Source organism: Colletotrichum fioriniae, assembly GCF_027942845.1.
Source record: "Colletotrichum fioriniae strain IMI 355084 chromosome Unknown scaffold_9, whole genome shotgun sequence".
Classification (NCBI taxonomy): Eukaryota; Fungi; Ascomycota; class Sordariomycetes; order Glomerellales; family Glomerellaceae; genus Colletotrichum; species Colletotrichum fioriniae.
In genome coordinates, this window is record NW_027076845.1 from 1947853 (window position 1) to 1969386 (window position 21534).

Here is a 21534-nt window from a genome sequence, read left to right on the forward strand (position 1 = left end):
TGCTGGCTTGTTTCCTACTTTCGGGGATAATTCCACGATTGCTACTCTTAACGCCGGACTTGAATCCCAAATTCTACACCTACAAGATATTCAAGAACTTCACGACTGCGTCCAACAATGTTCATGGTCTGGAGGAAACCTACTTTCCGCCCCTCCTCGCAAGTGATATAAATAGACACATCGATTCACATCATCTCCAGCCTCATCTGATAGTTGAACGTGAAGTAGGCGCAAATGTTTCTCTCTGAGATAGCGCCAGAAAACAGCTCAAACGTCGTCGATATCTCAGCGGCTCAACTGGCTGGTAGAACAAGAAACCTACCAGAGTTCAAGATCGTGGACCCCTTACACCATCAAAACAGTGCGCTTTTTTTATCTGGGGGTGACTCTTCTCAAGTGTCTACATACTGTTGAATTGTCAGGAAACACTTTTTCCATGATCCACTTGCAACGTACTTCATGATCTCCCCAGGGCGAGGACACCTGAAGACCAAACAAGCGCCGTCGATACCGCTGCCGATATCAACATCCATCGACTAGTCACTGATACCAATACGAGCGAGATCTCGCGTTCACAGAGTTGATTTGACGAGCCCAAGCTCTTCCGAAAATTAATGATCAACAGATCGATGAGGTAGATTCGTCGCGGAACGTAAAACATTGAGTGAAGAGAGCCAACTAGGCTTCTGGTAAACCAAGCTCTATGTTGATCTGTCAGCACCGAGTGGGAGCTACTGGGCTGATGGTCCGTGGATGAAGCTGCCCAACATGATGACCATCCCCAATCAGAGACACACAGACTGATGATCATGTCAGATGTATCCGGAAGAGATGTGACAGACAGGCACAAGGACTCCCTCTCAACAAAACAATATCCTCAGCCACTTACCTCGCTGTCACAAACACACAATGTTTGATCAAAACATTGCAAGACCGAGCCATCAGGTAACGCATGATAGTAGATGAGACATTTTACTCTCTTCTTTGAAAAAACCAATGCAAACGAGACCATTTTTGACTTTTTTGAACGATACCGTCCATGAGTACCTAGATAGAAAAAAGCCTTTCATTTATCGTGCAACGACCAGAAATCAGCCGGCCCAGTCCTCGGAAACCTTGACGCAACCAATCCTTCTGCAAATTTTCCCCGAAAACTGGTCCTTCCCTTCCGTTCTCCATCGTTGACTAGAGCCGGATATATGTGTCGGAGCACATTTTCTCAACCTATATGTGGGCGAATATAGGCGACCTATGGTGGGCATTTATTTGCCGCCGAGGCTGGGGAACGCAGACTCGTCCTTAGTGTTGATCTGCGCGCCCTGGGGACGGCCGCCGCGGGGGGCACCACCACGGGGGGCACCGCGGGCACCGTCGCCGCGTCCGCGACCGCCACGGTCACCACGGTCACCACCACGGGCACCGCCGCGAGGACCACCACGGCCACCACGGGGGCCACCGGCACCGCCGCGGGAAGAGCGCTCGGGCTCGACGTAACGCTGGTCGATATCCAGGAGCTGCTTGGTCTTGCGCTCACGCTCGCGCTTGGTCTTGCCTCCGGTGCCGATCATGAAGTTCTCATCGTCATCGCGGGAGACCTCCTTGGCAGAAGCCCACTCCTTCTTGAGCTTGGTGCCCTCGTTGGCCTCGCGGACCTTGGTGTTGCCCTCGATGGCGAGCTTCTTCTCGGCAAGCTGGGCGAGGTACTCGGTGTAGGAGACCTGCTTCTCCTCGGGCTCTTCGGGCTCAAGGGGAGCGGCGGCCTCGGCCTCAGCATCCTTAGCCTCAGCCTGGGCAATGGCCTCGCCGGCAACCTCGTCCTTGCGCTCAGCCTCACCCTCGGTGGCGCCCCAAGACTGGGCAGCCTGCTTCTCGGAGCCGCTGCGACGAGTAAGTACGTGAAGTGTTATGCGTGAATCGGTTCAAATTACCTGGCGAGACCCTTAGACTGGCGGTCATCACGCTCTCGGGGGAAACGTCCACCACGACCTAATTGTGTTTGTTAGTACGCGAATGGTTCCAACCTTTCTCCACGCATGCGACGTCAAGGCATGGGGACGGCGGGATATCACGAACCTCCACGGGCGCGGGCACCGTAGCCGCCACGAGGGCCGCCTCTAGCAGGCTCGTCGGTGGTCTTGCCACGGTTGCGGTCGCTGCCAGCACCGCGGTCACGGAAGGCTAAGGGCGAAAGAAGCCTTGTCAGCGGGTCAAGGTCCAAAGCGGGGTCTGCATTCCCGAGGTCTGCAAATTGATGATGGAGCAGACTCACCAGCCTCGTTGCCAGAGGCGTTGTTGCGACGGGCACCACCGGCAGCAGGGGCACGGGAAGGGGCCTCGGGCTCGACGCCGCGCTTGGTTGAGCGCAGAGAGTTCTTCTCAACCGTCTTCACGGGCGCCTGAGGAGTATCATCCTCGGCATCGTTGCCTGTTGTGGGAGGTTAGGGCATTGGCTCATAGGTACGACTTGTCGGTTCGTTCATTCGGGGGACTCATACCGAGGAGCTCGAACAGGTTCTGCACAGGTAGGCTTGTTAGTTTTCATTGTCTTTGAAGCCCAAGGGCATGTATAGCAGGAGCGAAGCCAGAAAAATAGTCGAGCAAAACAACATGGAGAAGGAGGCCGCCGGCAAGGGCGATGACAAGGCCGACGAGGTCAACGCACAAACACACAACAACTCATTCGACAAACAACTGGCACCAAAATAAAACGCAAAACGACATCGAGAATAGAGACAGAAGTTCAGCTTACCTTGCTTGCGACCGACATCTTGTCGCCTGGATTGTGGTGTACAATAGCGACCTAGTCTAGGATGATGATTGGGGTAAGAGACAAGGTTAGAACACCATGACCTGGCGGTGGTGGTGATGCTCAATGGGGGGGTATGGGACCAATTGGTGCCGGTGCTCTGGTGATGTTACGGATGGGACCTGAGGTGAAGAAACTGCGCACGATGGGGCCACTGGGGTTCCGGGCGGGACAAATCAAAGCACCACACACAGCGCAAGAGAGGGAAGCGACGGGAAAGCACAGAGCAAATTAGGTCAGGCAGAAAGGGCACGCTGTGCTCCCTTCACCCAATGGCAGCCCGGAAATGGCTTCAGCACGGGCATTGCACACGCTGGGAGCAGAGCGCTGTGCCCTGTAGAAGGGGGGAAAGGGCACTGTCTTTTCCACCCAGCAAAGGGCGGTTTTGGTGTGAGATCATCGCTCTGCGTTCCCGGCTCGCTTAGCAATTCTTCTGACCTCCAATTTTGTGTGCCGTGCCTACCAATTTCAGTGTGAACAACCTGCCGTGTTTAGGGTTCTAGACGCGCCGGCCTCGTTTTTTCCCCCTCACCTTAGGTACCTCACCAAGTACCTTCTTACCTCACCTTTTGCCCATCACGCCGCTCAAACCTTGGTTCACCTTGCTAGCTCCCGTCGCGACGGCTTCGGCCAATCTGAGGTCCCGGTCTCCGGTCCCGAATCATTCGACTCAACCAAACTTCGCTCTAGCATAACCCAAAATTCCAGGTCTATTCTCCTTGCGCGAGGACCGAGAAAGTGAGAACCACTGTGAGGAAGAACAATCATGAAGGCGGGGCGGGATCCTCGGCACATCCTCTTCGTAAGGCAACCAATCGCTCCTTATCTTATGCCAGCCGGCGCCCCCGGCTCCGAAACGGGAACCAAACCGAGCGCCGAACTCTCTCATCCGTATTCGCTGCCGCTGTCGCTGTCGTTTATCGCTGCTGCCCGCTGCTGCCGCTGCTGCCAACAGTTCAACCGACATCGTCGGTTTCCAAAAATCCCAAGAGAGCATGACATGGTGCGGGGCAGGTTCAGAGTGGTCAATGAGGGAGCTCGGTGCCCCTCTCTGCCCTGACCTACCAGCTCTTGAAACCCATTTCTCGGTGTCGAAGCACACACACACCGTATTCACCCCGCCGCGAGATGCGAGCCAAGCCTCCTCGGTGGCTATCCGATGACGGCCAATGCCATCTGAGCGCGAAGCTCCACAAAGCTGGGGAAGACGGCGAACTCAATCCCCATTGGGACTGTTGTCGACTCGAGCAACGCTTGCAGACCGGGCTCACCACCTCGCAAGCTCGCAGCTGCCATGCCGGTGTACTCGGTGTGACGATGTCTGTACATTTTTACGTCGTGTACATCACATGCCCCTTTGATGTTGTGACATGTAGATATGTCCCAAGCTTGCAGTGATGTCAAGTCGTGTTACTCGCCGTACAAGACGCAACCTGGCATATTACTCCGCCGTTATGGTGAAGGACATTCAAAACTCACGGTGCAACATGACAGTGTGCCTTCGTACTGGCGGTAACAACTGCGAAATTCCAAGTCCTCCCTTGAAAAGATCCTTGAAAAGATCCTTGAAAAGATCGACAACCTGGTCGAAATCCATCCTGTCAAGAACTTGACTCGGAATCGGATTCCGTCTCAGCCAAGGACCTTAAGGAACATCATGCCGTGACTCTTCGCATTATCTCCGAGCTGTGAGAGGAGAGGAAAAGAAGCCCAAGGCTCAAGAAGCAAACATATTGTTTGGGTAATCACTGAGGCTACTCGGACAGATGATCATCTACGACAGCATCAACCCCAGCAGCGGAATCTCAATACCGAGACATGATCAGAGAAAGAACCCTTGCGTGTCTTTGCCCTCGTCCACATCCATGGTTGCGAGTCTTACAGCCAGCCAGTCATGGTCTCCCCAAGTTCCTGCCCCTCACATGACATCCAACTCAAAGTTCCCAGCAACCCCAATACCACGTACATCACCCCAAACTCAAAGACAACAATACAATCCTTGAACTGAAAGCATCGAATGACATCCCCCATCCCTTACCGATCATCAAGCCAAACACCAAAAAAAACATTGGACTTATATCAAGAAAAGTCAAAAGAACAAGAGCTAGTGATAACCAGCTCTCGTGCAGTGCCAACACTGTGGATCGAACACAGGATCCCCGCATTACAAGTGCGATGCCTTACCACTTGGCCATGCTGGCGAGTTGTGCGATGCAACGGCGAAGCCGCACAAGCCACTATCAATCTCTCTCCCAGAGTAGGCAGTCCCCTCCGTTGCCGCCGGCGGGTCATCGCGTCGGACCTCACCTCATTGCCCGCCTCCATACTCAGAAAGGGTTTTTCCTCAGGTCTCACTTCCCAGTTTCTTGGGTTTTTCGATCTGCGCTCGCCTACAATGGCTTTCTCGCGTGCTGGATTCCGTATGTTATACTTGAGATCACTTTGACTTTGAACTTTACCTCGGAAGTTCATTAGTATCCAATTTACCACGGTTTAGTATTACGCCACAGGCTGACTAGCTTCTATTTCAAGCGCAAGATCTAGTTCCCAAATAACCCACCTCGGTTAGATTGACGTCGAGGTCTTCTAGAACCCAAGATGATCTTCAATGAGTGAAAATCTCCAGGAAATGACACAAGTTGAAAATTGGTGGTAGTGAAGGTAGGCATGGTCATGATGATAATACTGTCTCTGGGCACCGGGCTCACACAGTATATATATAGCACGCTGCCACAACTTATAGAGTGGTCACCGGTTGCTTAAAATGGCACTGGCGTTTCTATCACCTTTTCGAAAGCATCTTGAACAGAAATGAGTATGAACAGGAGCCGAGGCCCGATTATATTAAGAAGACTAGCCATTAAGTACCGATAAGGTTTCAACCATCTAAAGAGTGTAAAGTTGCCGCCAATGCCTTTTTTACTAAAAATCAAACTCCCCATCTATCACATCTACTCGTGAGCATCATCTCCGAGAGAACGAGCCGAGCAAGCTCTCTAGTAGCCGGTGCCGAAGGAGCCGCACTTGCTGGCCGCATAGGAGTTGCGGTTCTCAGAAAGGCAGTCAGTGTACTGCACAGTGCACTTGTTGATGGCGACGCTGAAGTTGTCCGAGAAGAACCAGCGCTTGGCGAACTCGGGAGCGCGGGCGTAGACGGCAGCGTCGTCACGGCGGCCGCGGCGGTTGTTCCAGGTCTTGCAGCCCTGGGCGTAGGTGTTCTGGCAAGCGTTGTATTGCTCCTTGCAGGCATCCTGGCAGACACTGGCGACGCTGCCGCGGCCAAAGGACTTGCAGAGCTTGGTGTCGGCCTGGAGGTAGAGCTTGAACTGGTTGCCGGCCTGGAAGTCAACGGCGATGTCGTTGCAGGTAACGATGGGGATCTCGATGCCACCGACGGGGTTGCCAGGGCCGTATCCGAACCACCAGCTGGAAGGCTGCTTGCAGACACCGGTAGGAGGAGGAGGGACGACGGTGACCGGGGTGGAGGTCGTGGTGGGCTTGGAGGGGCAAGGGAAGGTAGACACGGAAGTGGTACCGGGCTTGTAACCCTTGGGAGCCTTCTTTGCGAAGCAGTCCTTCTTGGAGCAGGATCCCTTGCCCTTGCAAGAGCTGGAGCAGTAGCTGCTGACGTCGCTGCACCAGGCCTTGAAGTCCATGCAGCTGGCAGAGCCGGGCCATCCAGCGTTCTTCAGGCAGGCACTGACCTGGAGCTTGCAGCTGTTGTGGGCCTTGGTGCAGCTGTCGTTGTCGTCAAAGTCGGGAAGGTTCTTGTTGCACCAGCTGCCGCAGCCATACTCGCAAGTGGCGGGAGTAACAATGGTGGTAGTGCAGACAGCGGGAGCAGTGGTGGTCGCAATGGTAGTGGGAGGCTTTGACGTGGTGACGGGAGGCTGAGAAGTCGTGACGGGAGCAGTGGTGGTGGAAGGAGGAGCCTGGTTAGAGACGGTGGTGGAGGTGGTGGAGGTAGTCGGAGGAATGCTGATGGACGGGATAGTGGCCGAAGTGCTGATGGAAATGGTGGATGAAGATGAGACCGAGTTCACGGGAGGGACATATCCGCAGGGCTCAAGAGATTTGAGCTTGCTGGCGACGTAGATCTCCATAACGGCAGAGCCACCGCAGTTCTTGGTGCTGTCGCCGTTGCAAGGCTTGTTGCACTTGTCCATGGTAGTGGCGGTGGTGTAGTTGCCCATCACGACACCGCAGTAGCACTCGCCACCGTACTCAACACCGGCAAAGGCGTATCCCTCGCTGGCGCAAGCGGCGAGACAGGTGGAGGGAGTCATGGTGGCAGAGTCAACAGAGTCTTGGCGCTCAGCAATGGTACGGCCATGGTTGGTGTCGTCGGTGTAGCAGCCAATGGAGGTGTAGTCGTCGACGGTGGCACCGCCAGAGGGGAACGTGGGATCTTGCCAGACAGAGAAAGCCGAGGGACCACCGCAGGTCTCGGAGCTGTTGCCAGTGCACTGGTAGTTGCAAACGGACTCGTCGAGGGTAGGGCTGTTAATGGTAGCGCTGCAGTAGCAGACGCCGTAGTAGGTGAGACCGGCGTAGCGGTATCCATTACCTGTCCTCGTGTTAGGCTTTCGTGTCAAATATCAAGCATGGTCAGGACAGCTTACCCTTGCAGGCATCAACACATGTCTCGATGGTCATGTTCTGTTGGTTGAGACTGGAGCGGAAGTCAAGAGCATCCTCATTCTTGGTACCCTTATCCTTGAAACATCCCTGGTAGGTGAAGGGTTGGAACTCGTCGAGGCAAGGCGGCAGCTCGGTGGTGGTCGCGGTGACCTGGTTAAAGAGGGTGGCAGCTGCAAGAGCAGCGAGGGCCCGGATGATGGGAGCCATTGTGAACGATGGTGTATATTAGATATTGGAAAGAATGTAGTATCTCTTTGCAAGAAACGAGTGTGCAAGAGTGAGCGAATGTCTTCCCGGATTGGGTTGTGAGTGATGAGCTGAAAGAAAGACGGGGATGAGGGGCATCGAAGCCCATCATATATAGTGAAATTTGATCATATCGGGAGCTCAAGATTGATTGATAGACATCCCGGTCAGCAGAGTCACAATCAGGGGAACAACCTCGACGGGTGATGCGAGTAGCGGCCGATAGAGTGGTGTCAGGTTGGACGGGGGCAGAGCGCCACGACTAGAGCGTTAGTGGGATATCTAGAGTAAAGCATGGAAGATGGCCAGCGTGAACGGTGCCTTGGCAGACATTGTTTGGAACTGTTGGTTAGCATACACGTCTTTCACGGAAGCCACGGTGACGGGGACGGGGACAGTCACATCGAGCCCGTGATGCCAGGTCGTGAAAAGCTAGAATAGACTCGGCAAGGTGACAGAAGTGGGCGGCGCCTCGAGGGGAAGAGGGATACAAGTTTAGACAGCAACGTTAGGGGGGCGGCGGTCGGTGTATCCTCACCTGCGCCAGTAGTCAGCTCTACGGACCCAAGTCAGCGAATGCCATGCTTCTTTGGGTCAAGAGGCAAGGGCCGAGATGCTCTGATGTTGGATTACCCGCCCAGTTGGGGCCGGACAGGTGCAAAAGGGCAAAGTCGAAGAGTCCGAGCAAAGGTAGCCCACGCCAGAAATGGAATAGAGTTAAAAGTGAAGGAATAGACCAGGCTCTTTTTGGATCGGCGGAAGTCGTCGGATGACGGTGGGAGGATTCATGGGTACCTACCTTGGCTGCAGTTCCAACTTCCCAGGGCTAAAACACACAAAGACTGAATGAAAAGAGAGTCTGCGAGGAAGGAAACAAAACAAAAACCGGGCAGCCCAGGCAGGAACCAGGGTACCTCCCAATCGGGAAGGATGACGGCCCCATACCCGGGGCAAGGGCCCAGTCTTATTGGCCACAGCAAGTGTTAAGCTCAATTTGATCCCAGTCTCGCCAGTTCACCCCGTCCGACAGGCGAACAGGGGGGGGGGGGGCTCACAAAGTCCGTACCTGCATTAGGCCGCTTTCTCCTTGACTGCTAATCTCATCTCTCGCCCTCTTTCCCTCTCGTTCCTAGAGTAGAGACTTTTGAGACTCTTGAGTCTTGAGCATCTGACCTTCCACTACCCTACGTATTCCATCTGCCGCTTTCCCAAAAAAAGTGTCCTAAACAAGCTTGAGCTGGCCAGCTTTCCTAGTCTCTAGCATGCTGTCAGATTCAATCTCCTTGGAATCACCTTTTTCCAAGCACACATTAGCCACCGACGTCGAACGTGGCTTTTGGAATATGCTTCATCTTTCATGCAATCTGAATCAGGGGTAATCGGCTTTTGCTTTTGCTAAGAATATCTTTTTGTCATTCAATGCCTTCCAAGAACGACCAGCCCAACGCCCAGAAGCCTCCATCGTCGACCGCTCTTCTTGTCCTCACCCCAAAGATACCCGACAGAGGCACTGACTCGGGCCGGAACCTCCCCCTCTCCTCCCCTCTTCTCTTCTCGTCTCTGCGTCCCAGCGTCGTTCTCATTTCCAGGTCATGGCCGTGGTGGACTGTACCCTCTTAGGCTCTTAGCAGCGCAAACTCCAAGCTCAACATCGTACCAGCAGTCCTTTGCTCGTGCGTCTAGGCCGGTCGACCTGTCAGGATCCGCACAGTCGCTCGCTGTTCGCTGCGCCCCTCTCAACTATGCATAATGCAGTCGGGTTGCAATATTGAACTCTACCCCGGTTGACTAAAGACACCGACTAGGGCTTTGATAGGATCCTCCGTCGATTTTTTTTTTACTTCTGCAGTCGACAACAATTCAGCCGCTGGCAGTGGGCACCGTCTCAGAGCACAGGGCAATTGCTGCAGGGCCTCGCAACATGCATCCGCTCGGACAAAATATTGAACGTCGATGCAACGTTCCCGGCTTTTACAGGAAAACACAATGAACCTCGGACGAAAATCCAGAAATATGCTCTGGCATCTGCTCGCGCAAACTTCATGTTCCGTGCCTCGTATCCCTTCTCCCTTCCAAGGTCTCGGGTCTCCGGCGTCGGTGCGAATAAACAACTGTATCTCGGACACTTCAGCTGTCGATCGTATGCGGGGTGGTCTTGATCCAATATGGTGGTGCTTGAGATAGAGGACCGCAGATCAAGGGCACTCCCGCCAACAGGGGTAGGCTGCCTCCTCTACCTAGCAAGGCTGTCAGGTCTGCCAACAAGAACCGCGCGATGAACGACGAGACACAGACCTCTCAACTGCAGGTGAGCACAGTCGGACCCTCAAATGCAAAGTCAACACGGAATACGAGTGAGCAGCGAATCTCAAGGGAAAACATCAAATCAGTCTTCCCATCGGCCGTAGCAGAGGGAAATACCTCATTGCAGACGATCAATTTGGTTATTGTGTTTTGCAATCGATATTGCATGACTCAACGAGCTACTGACCGAAGTACTCGTCGACAAACTGATCATGGGCAAAAAGCCCTCTATTCAGCTCCCATGATCTCTGTTGCAGGGACTGCAAACTTGAGATGAGGGCGCCTTCTCTTTGCCTGGCTGACCAAAAACCCGCGGTGTTTGAACGTTCCTAGTGCAAGCAGCCGAGGAAAGGAACGAATTGTCTACGCCAGCAGCTCGACTTTTCCTCATTCTGTTACTTCATACGGGCCACAGATTGAAATCGCAACACAGGGTTCTCCCGAGGCAACGGCTCCTTTGTACAATCAACAAGCTTATTGATAACCTCTTTGCAGTTCTTACAATCAAAGATGGAGGACGTTGGAAGGAAAGAGCTGCGCCCCATTCTCCCGTCGACGGCGCCGGCCCAAATGCCAATGCAACTGAACCATGCCCACCTGAGAATATGGGCTAACGAGTAAACCCCCCTTTCCCAAGGGAAGCTAAGCTAGGAAAGCTAGCTTTAGACTGTTTAGTCTGCAAAAGTCCGACCGCCCATCAACTGAGAATAATGGTTGCTCGGTCGAAAACCTGCGCCCAACCAAAACGGCTTCTTGAGTTCTTCAACAACGCTGATGGTCGCCGGCGCCACACCGTGGATGCCAAGGCCATCCTTTCGGCTCTCGGTATCGTCTTCGTGATGGGTCTAAGTCTTAACCCCGTGATGGCTTCTCACCAAGTGACTCCACAGGGTTTGATCCTCAACTCCACCCTTGAGGGGGCAAAGCTGAACCTCGTATCGACGGGAGACCGACGACGGTTCAGCCCAGGGAACCCGCGGCGTCCCGTGGATCTCATACGATCCTCCGAGATCTGTTCGATGCGAATGCGGAGTCCGGCGCGATGCCGACCGCTTCTGAGCAGATGTAGGATGGCCACCCCTGACGAGGCTCTGGGCAGATCATCGGGATCGCCATAGCCATCGCTTACCTTACCCCCTGACTTGGACTTTTCAAAAGGCCTAGACTTACATGGACTAAGTAAAGGTTTGGAAATTTCGGGACTTCCGATTTAGCTGGATGAACTATGGAGATATTCTCTGCTCCTTTCCCGTCTTCCTCTCGTCTTGCTTGACTTCCTCACTTCCTAGTAGACTTTCCTCCATCGCACATGTTCATTTGGAACCCAAATCGAGGCTGCTTCGTGATAACTGTCAACCAAGCCACTGCTGGGAATAGGTGCTAAGAGTTCATGAGGCCTTCATCAAGTTGACAGTTGAGTGTTGGAGATATCAGGCAACGAACCGGACCAAGCTGCTGTCTGTACACCACACCGTGCCGATGCCCTGCTGCGTCGACTACCGCTACGAATGCTTTTCCTCCAGGCCGTTGGCAGCGACTTGCCGGGGCACTGTCGTGAAGTTGGCTCACTGCAGACCACTGACAAACATGGGCGTCAACATTGTCTAGCATCACTATATCGAAGGAAAACAGGAGATGGCTTCAAGTGCACAAAAAATAATTCAATTCAAGCCAGGAGCTATGCCAAAAAAGTCATGTTACATTTCACCCCCGTCCTGATCGACGATTAAAGGCTATCTGTTACTTCCATTCTAGCTTGCCCCCTCTGTTAAAGGAGCGGGTTTAGAGAAGAAACCATCCTTCCCGGGGGGGCTTCTAGAGTTACATCCTTTTTAAAACAACTTCCTGCCTAACCTAGAACGCCGATGCAGAACTTGCGGTAACCACTTCTTCACTTCCATCTACTACTCCTCCTCTCTCTTCTTTTCCCCCACATTTTTCTCTGTCCTTCCTATGTGACTTTGGCCGTGGTAGGTGTCTTTACCGACACAAACATTTAGGCCTTGTCGCGGAGGTGACGGGGAACCCACTTGCCGGGAGCGCCGGAAGCCTTGAGGGGCTCTGCCGGCGTGGCAGGCGAGGCGGTCCGGTCGGGGCGGCCGTTCTCACGATCTTCCCGTCCGGAGCCTCCACGGTTAAGGGGGGCACCGCCACGGTCGCCGGAGGCGCGGGGCGGCGGGGGCGCGCTGTCAGACGACGCGCCACCACCAGAGGCGGCCTTGGCGGCCTCACGCTCACGCCAGCTGGGCTTGTTGCCGGCGAGGGCGAGACGAGGCGGGCCACCGGCACTGGGGCGGTCCTCTGAACGTTCGGGGCGCTCAGAACGCTCAGAACGCTCAGAACGCTCAGCACGCTCAGAAGGACGCTCATAACGCTCAGAACGCTCGGGGCGCTCGGAACGCTCCGGGGCACGGGAAGGGGGAGCGCGGGCAGCGGGCGCGGCATCGGCGTTGGCGGGGAGGCGGCCTTGTTGGCGGCCTCGCGCTCGCGCCACTTTCCGGCACCGGGCAGGTTGAGCGGGCGACGACCCTCGGGGACGGAATCGGTGCCACGCTCGGGAGCGCGGGAAGGTGGTGCGGCACGCTGAGACTCTCTCTCGGCCTTGCGACGGGCCAGGGCCTCCTCCTCGCGTCTCGCCTGGAGGGCAGCCTTCTCGAGACCCTCCTGGCGCTCCTGCTCGCGCTGCTCCTTGAGGCGCTGCATCTCGGCTCTCTTGGCCTCGGCACGTCTCTCCTGCTCCTCCTTCTCTCTGGCGGCACGCTCCTCGGCCTCGCGGAGGACTCTCTCCTGCTCCTCACGCTCGCGCTTCTCGCGAAGCTTGCGGTCGCGGTACTCCTTCTTGCGAGCGGCGATCTGCTTCTCCAGTTCCCTCTCTGCGTCTCTGCGGCGCTTCTCGAACTCGTCGCGGCGACGCTCGTGAAGGTTGGCGCGGAAGGACTCGTACTCGGGCATCAGGCGGGTGAGGCGGTGCTTCAGCTCGACGCTCTCCTTGTGCTTGATCTCGGCCTCCTTCAGGGTCTGAGCCTTGACGGCCTCGTAAGTTGCCCGGTCCTGTTCCGTCTGCTTCTTGTAGTCCTCGGGCAGCTTCTTGGCCTCCTCCTTTCTGAAGGCACGCTCCAAGTGGTCGATACGCTTCCAGACAATGCGGAGCTTCTCGGAGACGTCGTTCTTCTCGCGCTTGAGCTGCTCCAGCTTGATGGCATGGATGGCACTGGAGTCGAGGTTCTCCAAGTTGTCCATGTCGATGTCAATCGTCTTGCTGCCAATCTTAAGGTCGGCAATCTGCTTCTTCAGCTCCTCCTTGCGGACGCGGTCGCGCTCAGCCTTCATGCGCTTCTCTTCACGCTCCTTCTGCTCAGCGGCGAGACGCTTGTCCTCGGCCTCCTGGAGCAGCTGCTCACGAAGACGCTTCTGGCGGGCATTCTCTCTCTCCTTACGAGCCTGAGCCTCAGAAGCCTCCTCCTTGCGCTTGTGGATGACCTCCTTCCTTGCGAGAATGGAGTGGTGTTCCTGTTCAGCACCGGCACGGGCACGCTCTAGCGCGGCTTCTCTTGCGGCAACAAGAGACTGGTTGTACGTAGGGTCGATGTAGAAGCAGGTAGTGTGAAGAGACTTGACGAGGCGGGTAAGCTGAGAGCGGACAATCTCAGAGGGAGTGCTCTGGAGACGCTGGACAGAGCTGCCGTCAGCCTCAGCTGAGCCGGCGGAAGATCCAGCATGGGCAGCCTTGGCGGAGGAGAAGACATCGTTGTCAAAGCTGAGGACGCCGGTGGCGTGGTCCATGCGGATGGCCAAGTCACCCTTCTTGTTACCGTTCATGATGAACTTCTCAATGGTGCCGCGAGTAACCTGGAAAGGCTCGGGGAACTGAGCAAGCTTCTCAACAAAGGCCAAGTCAACAGTCTCGTACACCTGGGAGAGCTGCTGGAAGAGTCTGGTGAGGATGACCTGCTGCAGAGGCAGGATGTACTTCTCCATTTCGGCATCGTCACCGATCTTGGTGAGAATAGGGGAGATCTTCTGGCAAATGGAGAGAGGGTGGAAGTCAACCTCGAGGATGTTGTACAGATCGCGGATCTCAGGGCGAGCGCGCTTCAGCATCTGCTTAGCGAGGGCATCGCGGAAGAGGCCAGCACGGGTAGGGGCCTGGCCCATGCCGAGCAGGTGCGTAAGGCGGGCGTTCTTGTTCTTGCGGGACTCATCGAAGTCAACCATGGCACCGCGGGAGCGGGTGGTGCTAATGACAGGGATGGCGAGAGCAGACAACAGGACGAAAGAGGCGGCCTTCTGAAGGTCGTTCTCCGTAGCGGGAGGGTTGTCGGCCTTCTTGCCCTGTCCGCTGGCAACGACAGCGGCGGACTGGCGGAGAAGGGTGTAGTATCTGGACCAGGCGGCGGCGTGGAAGAGGTAGTTCTCGCCGACAAGGAAGATACGGGTGAGCTTCTCGTAGTAGTTGGCCATCATGATGTTCTTGGGAGGGCGCTTGCTGAGGTTGAGGAGAGTGTGGATGTCCTCAACGGAGCGGAAGGCCTCCTGCCAGAGCTCCAACTCGACGGCAACGTTGAGCTGCTGGAAACGGGTCTCCAGGTGACGCTGCAGGGTGTCGGGGTCGCTAAGGTTGATGGCGTGCATCTGCGCAGAGTACTTGGCGGCAGTCTGAACATGGTTGCGGAGCAGCTCGCAGAGTCTGCGGAACTCGGTCTTGCGGGTATACTTCAGGCAGAAGTCGAAGGCCTGCATGGCAGTGCTCTGGTAGAGGATCTCGAGACGGGCATTGTTGCGGAGGATGTCGAGAACGGTGCGGTATGCCTCCCAGAGGAACTTGAGCCACGGGGTGACGATGGCACGGTCAGTACGGTCGCGGGACTGCTCGCCGGAGACGGTGGCAAGGAGGATGGACTCGGGTGTTTCGCTAGCCTCCAAGTCGTCGACGTTGGTGGTGGAGGTGTTGGCCTCGATGCTGGACTGGACCTCATCGGCCTTGGCCTGGGCAACAGTGACCTTCTCGGCGGCGAGCTCGATGAACTTCTTGAGAACCAGCTGCGCATATCCCTGTTAGCAACGGTTGCCCTAACCCATTTTTAAGGCGGCGAGACGGCTTACCTCGATGGTGCCGATATTGGTGTTCTGGCTGATGTTCTTGTACTGGTAAAGGGCATCCTTGGCCAGCTTTCCCTTCTTCTGTTCGACGGAGAGCTCCACCAACAGGAGCATCACCGGCTCCAGCGACGCGATGGGAACATTTCGGCTTCTCTTCGAGGTGATGTGCTCGTGGAGGAGGGTAAGGGCGGCTGGGACTTGGTTGACGCCGATGAGCTCGTGGGCACGCTTGAGGACGTTCTCCGGCTTCTGGTGAGGTGGAGGAGGCTATAGCTTATTGTCAGTACTTCAGTTCGACAACAACGGCAACCAAGATGACGCCCCGTGATAGCAAGGTCGGAGAGGGGTAGCGTCAAATCCATGTGGGAAGTTTTGGGCAGGCGGGCCCAGAGGTCGACAAAGCGAATAGAGGAACTCACCATGATGGGCAACCTCCTCTGCGGGAAAATACTATTCTCGAGAGGGTCCTTGGTTTGAGGAGTTGCAGCGCAAGCCTTTTCGTGCGAGCGGGATATTGACTTGGCTGTCGCTCGGTGCGTTGGCGTTGATGCTATACACAGCAAAGACGAATTTTTCAATTTCGTGTGTGGCCGCTATGCGAGTCCTGAGGGGCTCCGAACGTCCGTGCGTTGTGCGAAACGGAGATCACGTGGTCTTGGATTATGTCAGCCGAGGCTGACTGGTTTATTCGAGGCCTGCTGCACCTTCCCGTCCCTTCAGTGCAGTCGTCCCGTCCCAAATCACCAGGCACGAAAGGACTGAGGTACCTCCGAGGTCATTTGTTGTTGTGTATGGCCCATTACAGTGACGGGAACGAGGTCGCCGATTACATTGTTGAGATGATGTCCAATTCGAGTGAACATTGCGCTTGCCGTTGCGCTAAGTCTCCTCGAAACCTTCCTTCCCGTCACTTCATTTGATAGGTCCCAACCGTGATTTTCAGACTTACTTGCCAGCCTTGTCGGTTTCTAGTCCAAAGCCTCCCCGAACTTTCTTTAATCCCGGATACAGACGGGGGCATGCTCCCGTGGTACTCCACCGAGACCGAGGTAGACGGTAACTTCACACACATTTTTTTTCGGTAGAGCGGGAAGATCGAGAATCACCGATCTTGAATCGTATCTCCTCACTTCCAACTTACAGGCACAGGGGGCATGTGCATAGTTATACATTATTGAACGGCTGGGGCAGCAGTATGAATTAGTCTCCCGGAGAGGCGTACAAGTTATTAGTACCTCTTGCGTAAGTATGAACGTGTCGTCACTTTGGTTGAGCTGGCAAAAAGTCCACGTTGGACAGAACTAGAAAAGGACCGATATAGATTGGTACATCTCCTATGAACATTCCTGATATAGAGAATGGCGCGGTGGGCATCTCTCACGAGCCTGTTCTTTCAGCTAGCCCCTCGGCAGCTCTCCGTTCTTTGTCTGGCCGAGGGCCAAGGGTCGTCAGCTCAACTGAAAACGTCATGAGGGAGAGTTCCATGGCACGTCTCGATGTTAAAAGCAAAAATGTCGTTGACACCCTATCATACATACGGCGGTCCTCGCAAACACTTCGCGACATCTATTGGCTTCGGCAGCGAGGCGAGCCGGATAGAGAGTGCCGCACGATATATGGTAGACTGCTGTAAGAGTCGGCAGTGCATAAAGTAGTCAAAGTCTGATCGAGATGCCGGGTCTTGGTATGGCAGTTGGGCACGGGAAGAGCAAAAGAAAGGGGGAAGAAAAACGAAGGCCAAAGGTTGGGTTCGCCACATCTGATGCCCAAGATGTGCAGCTCATCCATCGTCATCAACACCACATGCTGGGACTTGGAGTACTCTGTACAGTCGTGATGTCGCGTCTCGTGCTCGTCGCCATGACTGTATCCGTGTTCTATGGGCGCAATCGGGGTGCCGGTCAACTAGGGGAAACCCAAATGTGGGAGATTGCCCGCTCCGGCCAATTTCCAACCAATCCCGCCAATGCTGGTCTGCACCAGATGGGGTCCGTGCGAAGTGTCGCTTCTTTAAAATTTCCCTCTTTCTTGTGAGGCGACTGGAACCTCAGCGAACACCCCCGCTGGCGCCGGGTCCAGTCACCCACCCTTGCCGACCCGTCCGCTGTCCAATCCAAAAGCCACAATGATGACTAAGGCGAAGAAAGTGGATGTACCTTCAACCGCTTGGAACACACTGTCAGGTACCGCACTCCACCAGGGGAGGGTGCGGCCACCAGCAACGCAAACACACTTGACCTGCAGCAGTGCAGCATGCAGCCTGTACAAATGCACAAACATGCACACAAGCACACACATAAACCCCAGCATGTCGAACTGCAATGGTCTGGCAGCAGCTGGCAAGTACTCTCGCTTCGCTTCGCTTCATAAAAATCCGCGCGCAGTACATACTCCGTACCGCAAAGATGCAATGCGGCTCGGTACCCTCCAGGGACGGGGCGGCGGTCGTTGCTTCCATGGCGCGCCTGGTGGCCCTAGCGCAAGAAGGTAACCTTGCGTCCATTGACCTTTGACCTTTCCTTTCACGTTAGGGGAACCTTTCCCAAGGGCTCCGCAATCCAATCCAATCCCAGCTTTTCCAGTCCCAGTCCCAGTCCCAGTCCCAGTCCCAGTCCCAGTCCCAGTCCCAATTCCTAGTCCCAGCCCGTCTCCCAGACACTAGGAGTAGGTGACTTCTCTCCCGTCCTCTCTCTCACTCAATTCCCAATTCCCAACTGCACCTGCGGCTTGCCTGCACCTACCTACCTTCCTCTACCTCTACCTCTCTGCCTTTCTTTCCACTCACTCCCTCCTCCTTCCCCGTCGCCCATCGCCCGTCCCGTCCTCTCCTTTGCTTTCCCAAATCCAAACCCATTATCCGAGCAACCAACCTACCCATCTCTTCCAACACACCCGTAATCCTCCCCCCAAATCCAATCACCCCCTGACGCTCTTTCCTTTGTCGATTCGCTTCGATCGAAACCGGCCTTGATCACTCTCTCAATTCCCCGCCGTTCTCGCTGCTGTGAGTTTTTTCGCCCCCCTACTGACCATAAATCCTCCCCATCCCGCTTCCGATCCTGAGCTCGTACCACGGGGTGGTGGGAAAACGCGGCAACCACCGCCAAAGCGGAGTCAAAGGAGGGAAACTTTAATCAAACTGACACGATATGCTCTCTCATCAGGAACGTCCTTCTCACAACACCACCACCACCACCACCTCTCCTACCACCGCCGAAACATCTGCTGTAGCCACCACAGCCAATTCTCCCATTTCTCGCCAGCGGCAGGATCAGGTCCAACAGCCTCGTTCCGACGACAAACAATCACGACGACAACCCGCCGCCGCTGAAGCCTCTGTCGCCGTCGCCGCCTCCTCGTCCCCCGCGACACCTTCTTCATCAAAATCTCCAGCCCCCCGATCCGCAACAGCAATGCCTCAATACACCTCCCGCGATGTCGGCGACCCATCGCAGATCAAGAAGAACAAGCAGTCGATGGCCGATCTCAAGCTGAGACGATTGACGGAACTCAACAACCGCCTGCGCGAGGATCTTGAAAGGGAACGGATTCCGGTCAGCAATGCTTCTAAGAGGTAGGTCTCGGATTATCAATAATCATCATCCATGCAAATCAATGCAGCCCCATCAACCATTGATCGCATCGCCATCGGTCGAACCAGCGACTAATTCATGTCACTTTTAGCATCATTGCCTACTGCAACAGCACGAGGGACTACATGGTTCCATCGGTTTGGGGCGCTGTCCCCCGCGGCGAAGACCCTTACGCACCACAACAAAGCGGCGGATGCTGCTTGGTGATGTAGAGCAACGTATATCATGGGTTAGCGATGTTGATATCGGAACAGTCGATATGCTCCGATCGGATTGTCATTTTTCTATTTTACGCGTGGAATACCAAGACCCCCCGAGGGCATCGGGAATGCAGCAACCTTCCGTAAACAGCGAACGATTATTTCTTCTCGAAGAACCGGAAAAGAAAACAGAGGACACATGCTGATTATCCTTTTACGCGGTCGTGGAATCATCGGAGTCCCAGAAAAAGCCCTGGACCAGCACGGAGTCGAAGAGGAAAAGCAAACAAAAGTTCCCTGGGGTTAGGAAGGGTCGAGGGGGTTCTACAATGCCAGCCAAACGACAGATACCTTGTCCCTTTTGAAGGATCAAAACGAAAAGCCACGGGCAGCAATACGGGTTAGTAATACTTGAGAGAGTGAGAGAGAAGCAAGCAAGCTCAGTCAGTGGAGGAGGTGGGTGAGAAGAAGCGAGGGGAGATGCTTGAGAGTGAAGAGGCAACGGACCCCGCTACGATAATGGTTTCTATGTTGTTCTTTTTCTGTTGTTATTGGGAGGTTATCGTTGGGGAGGCAGGGCTTTTTGGCGGGCAGCTCTTCAGCATGTAATAATTCTCTTGATGTCCTGTACTCTTTTTCCTTCTCGGGTCTCCCCCTTATCCACTATATCCCGCACCGAGTGTGTGAATAGCTTCAATCCATCAATTCCCTGGTCTCCCCGAAAAACACAATAACAATTTGAGCAATTATCACGGTTTACGGTCGCGTATTTTGATGTCAGGGGGTGCTTGATGCCATGCAGTTGATCGATCACTGGGGTAAGTAAGGGGCGGATAGGCGGCGGCAATCATGGCCAGCAATGCGATAAACGATAAATCATACAAAGTGATGTGCATGTTACGGATACCTGAAGCCTGAAGGGGGGTTTCACAGGAGGGCAGATCACCAAAACCCTCCTCAAGCCTGTGTCGCGCGCCCCCCGTGGAGCCACGAAATCACTCGCATCTGTGGTGGTCCCATATCAGGTCATTTCGGCCAACCAATGGCCGCATTGGCGGGACCCCGGGGGACAGCCAATCCATTTTGGGGCCAGGTTGAGAAAGAACGTGACCTTTTCCTTACGGTTTACTACCTTACGCAGTAGGAATAGGAACTCCCGTGACCTGAGCCAGATTTCCGCATCGCATCTCCGAAATGATGGCAACCCGATCGCGTATTGGTAAGCAAGGGAAAGAGGAGGGGGAGGTGAGGGTTGTGACCCAGAGTCCTGGAAGTAGGGAAACAACGCGAGACATTGTAAACCAGTCCACATCAGGCCATTTACCTTACGGATAGAGAGACAGGCCTCTGAGGGGCAAAAAAGCAATGAGGGATTGAAAACGGGAATGGGGGACAAGCTTTTTCGTGTGGCATTTTTCTTACTCCCCCCTCCTCGCCTTGCGGTCTGTCTTTCTTGGGAGTACGGTTGGCGGGTGCCACTTCAGGTCACAGGTGAGAGGAGGAATCTGAGACATATGCAGCGTTCCTTTTGTTTTTTCATCTTGTCCTCACTTCCATTCTCTCACTGTGAAATTGTGAATAAAGCCAGATTTATGGATTCATGCCCCCCTGGCCGAGACTGGGGGTATGATGAACCGTCCGGCGCCGACTTTGAAATCCTGGAATTGGATCATTGGATGCTGCCGATTGGGGGAGGTTACTACACTCCGCTGTTCGAGGCCGAAAAGAGCTGCAAGAACACCAACGTTCATTTCCCGAGGATTACATCGGGCCTGGCCCGCCTGTCAACTCATCTTTTTTTTCCCCCTTCGCTTCGGCTACCGGGGGAAGGGGGATTAAGAAAGAGTGGTGGTGGACCTGTGGTTGTTCGTTGGACCGTCGGTGAGCCGCTATTGCCAATTGGAGTTGTTGTATCCGAAGCCTGTACGTACGGCGCTCGATAAAACGCTGGTTAGATGAGGTCCAGTGATCTGATTTGCTTCCTATGGTGTTTACTGTGTCCAGATACTGAATGATGACTACTACTTCTACTGCTCTCCTTCCCCTATCGCCCTCTCGCTCTCGCCGCTGCAGCACCCGAATTCTCTCGTTTCAATTCTCCTTGTCCAAGGTATCTTGCCTTCTGGTGTTCGTTGCCGGACGGGGCTCCGTACTTCATCACCCCTGTTGCTGCGCCCCCCCTATACCGAGGTTGCTGCTGTACCCGAGGCGGGTGATTACCGTCTTCTCCTCCCACCAAACCCCAAGATCAAGGCTAAATGCCCGCCGCCAGTGTTCACGTTTGGGCTTTTGCAGGCGCTGGCTGTATCACTATGCAGTAAGAAACCTCACCTCAACAGTCAGGAAATTCCGGAAATCACTTTCCACGGGTCCCACAGGTACACACGTTTCCAAAAAATGTCTCGCTGGTCCGGAGTATGTATTGCGCACTTTATGCACACGTACCCGTACGTACTTTTACCCAGGAGTCAGGAACCGGCTTTTCCCAACGTCGTCATTCGAGAAAGGGCCCGGCGCGCAAACGCGTCCCAAAACAACAGCACTGTTTCCGCACGACTCACTCCCCGTCTGGTGCTCCTATTTTGCAGCACAGGACAAGTCCGAAAAAAAAGCCCTGCCGGCCCTGATCCCTGGTGCTGGCCCA

At 54.8% G+C, this 21534-nt stretch overlaps 4 protein-coding genes and 1 non-coding gene across 5 annotated transcripts; 1 reads left to right on the top strand and 4 right to left on the bottom strand.

Moving 5' to 3' along the window:
* Positions 1–1262: 1262 nt before the first annotated feature.
* N0V96_007963 (uncharacterized protein) lies at positions 1263–2767 on the bottom strand (the record flags this gene model as incomplete). The annotated part of the gene is made up of 6 exons (XM_053194353.2): positions 1263–1878; positions 1929–1986; positions 2074–2178; positions 2270–2425; positions 2496–2514; positions 2750–2767. The coding sequence occupies 6 exons, from the start codon at positions 2765–2767 to the stop codon at positions 1263–1265; spliced, it is 972 nt and encodes a 323-aa protein (XP_053048203.1).
* Positions 2768–4935: 2168 nt separating this feature from the next.
* Positions 4936–5007, bottom strand: N0V96_007964. Its single transcript has one exon. It is a non-coding gene; the product is annotated as a tRNA-Thr (tRNA).
* Positions 5008–5802: 795 nt separating this feature from the next.
* N0V96_007965 (uncharacterized protein) lies at positions 5803–7654 on the bottom strand (the record flags this gene model as incomplete). Its single annotated transcript, XM_053194354.2, has 2 exons — positions 5803–7373; positions 7429–7654. The coding sequence occupies 2 exons, from the start codon at positions 7652–7654 to the stop codon at positions 5803–5805; spliced, it is 1797 nt and encodes a 598-aa protein (XP_053048204.2).
* A 4339-nt stretch (positions 7655–11993) lies between these two features.
* Positions 11994–15519, bottom strand: TIF32 (eukaryotic translation initiation factor 3 subunit A; the record flags this gene model as incomplete). The annotated part of the gene is made up of 4 exons (XM_065758174.1): positions 11994–12314; positions 12362–15037; positions 15101–15364; positions 15517–15519. The coding sequence occupies 4 exons, from the start codon at positions 15517–15519 to the stop codon at positions 11994–11996; spliced, it is 3264 nt and encodes a 1087-aa protein (XP_065613316.1).
* Positions 15520–18510: 2991 nt separating this feature from the next.
* On the top strand, positions 18511–18902 carry GNG1 (Guanine nucleotide-binding protein subunit gamma; the record flags this gene model as incomplete). Its single annotated transcript, XM_053194356.1, has 2 exons — positions 18511–18671; positions 18782–18902. 2 exons carry the CDS (start codon positions 18511–18513, stop codon positions 18900–18902), a joined length of 282 nt encoding a protein of 93 aa, XP_053048206.1.
* Between the last annotated feature and the right edge of the window lie 2632 nt (positions 18903–21534).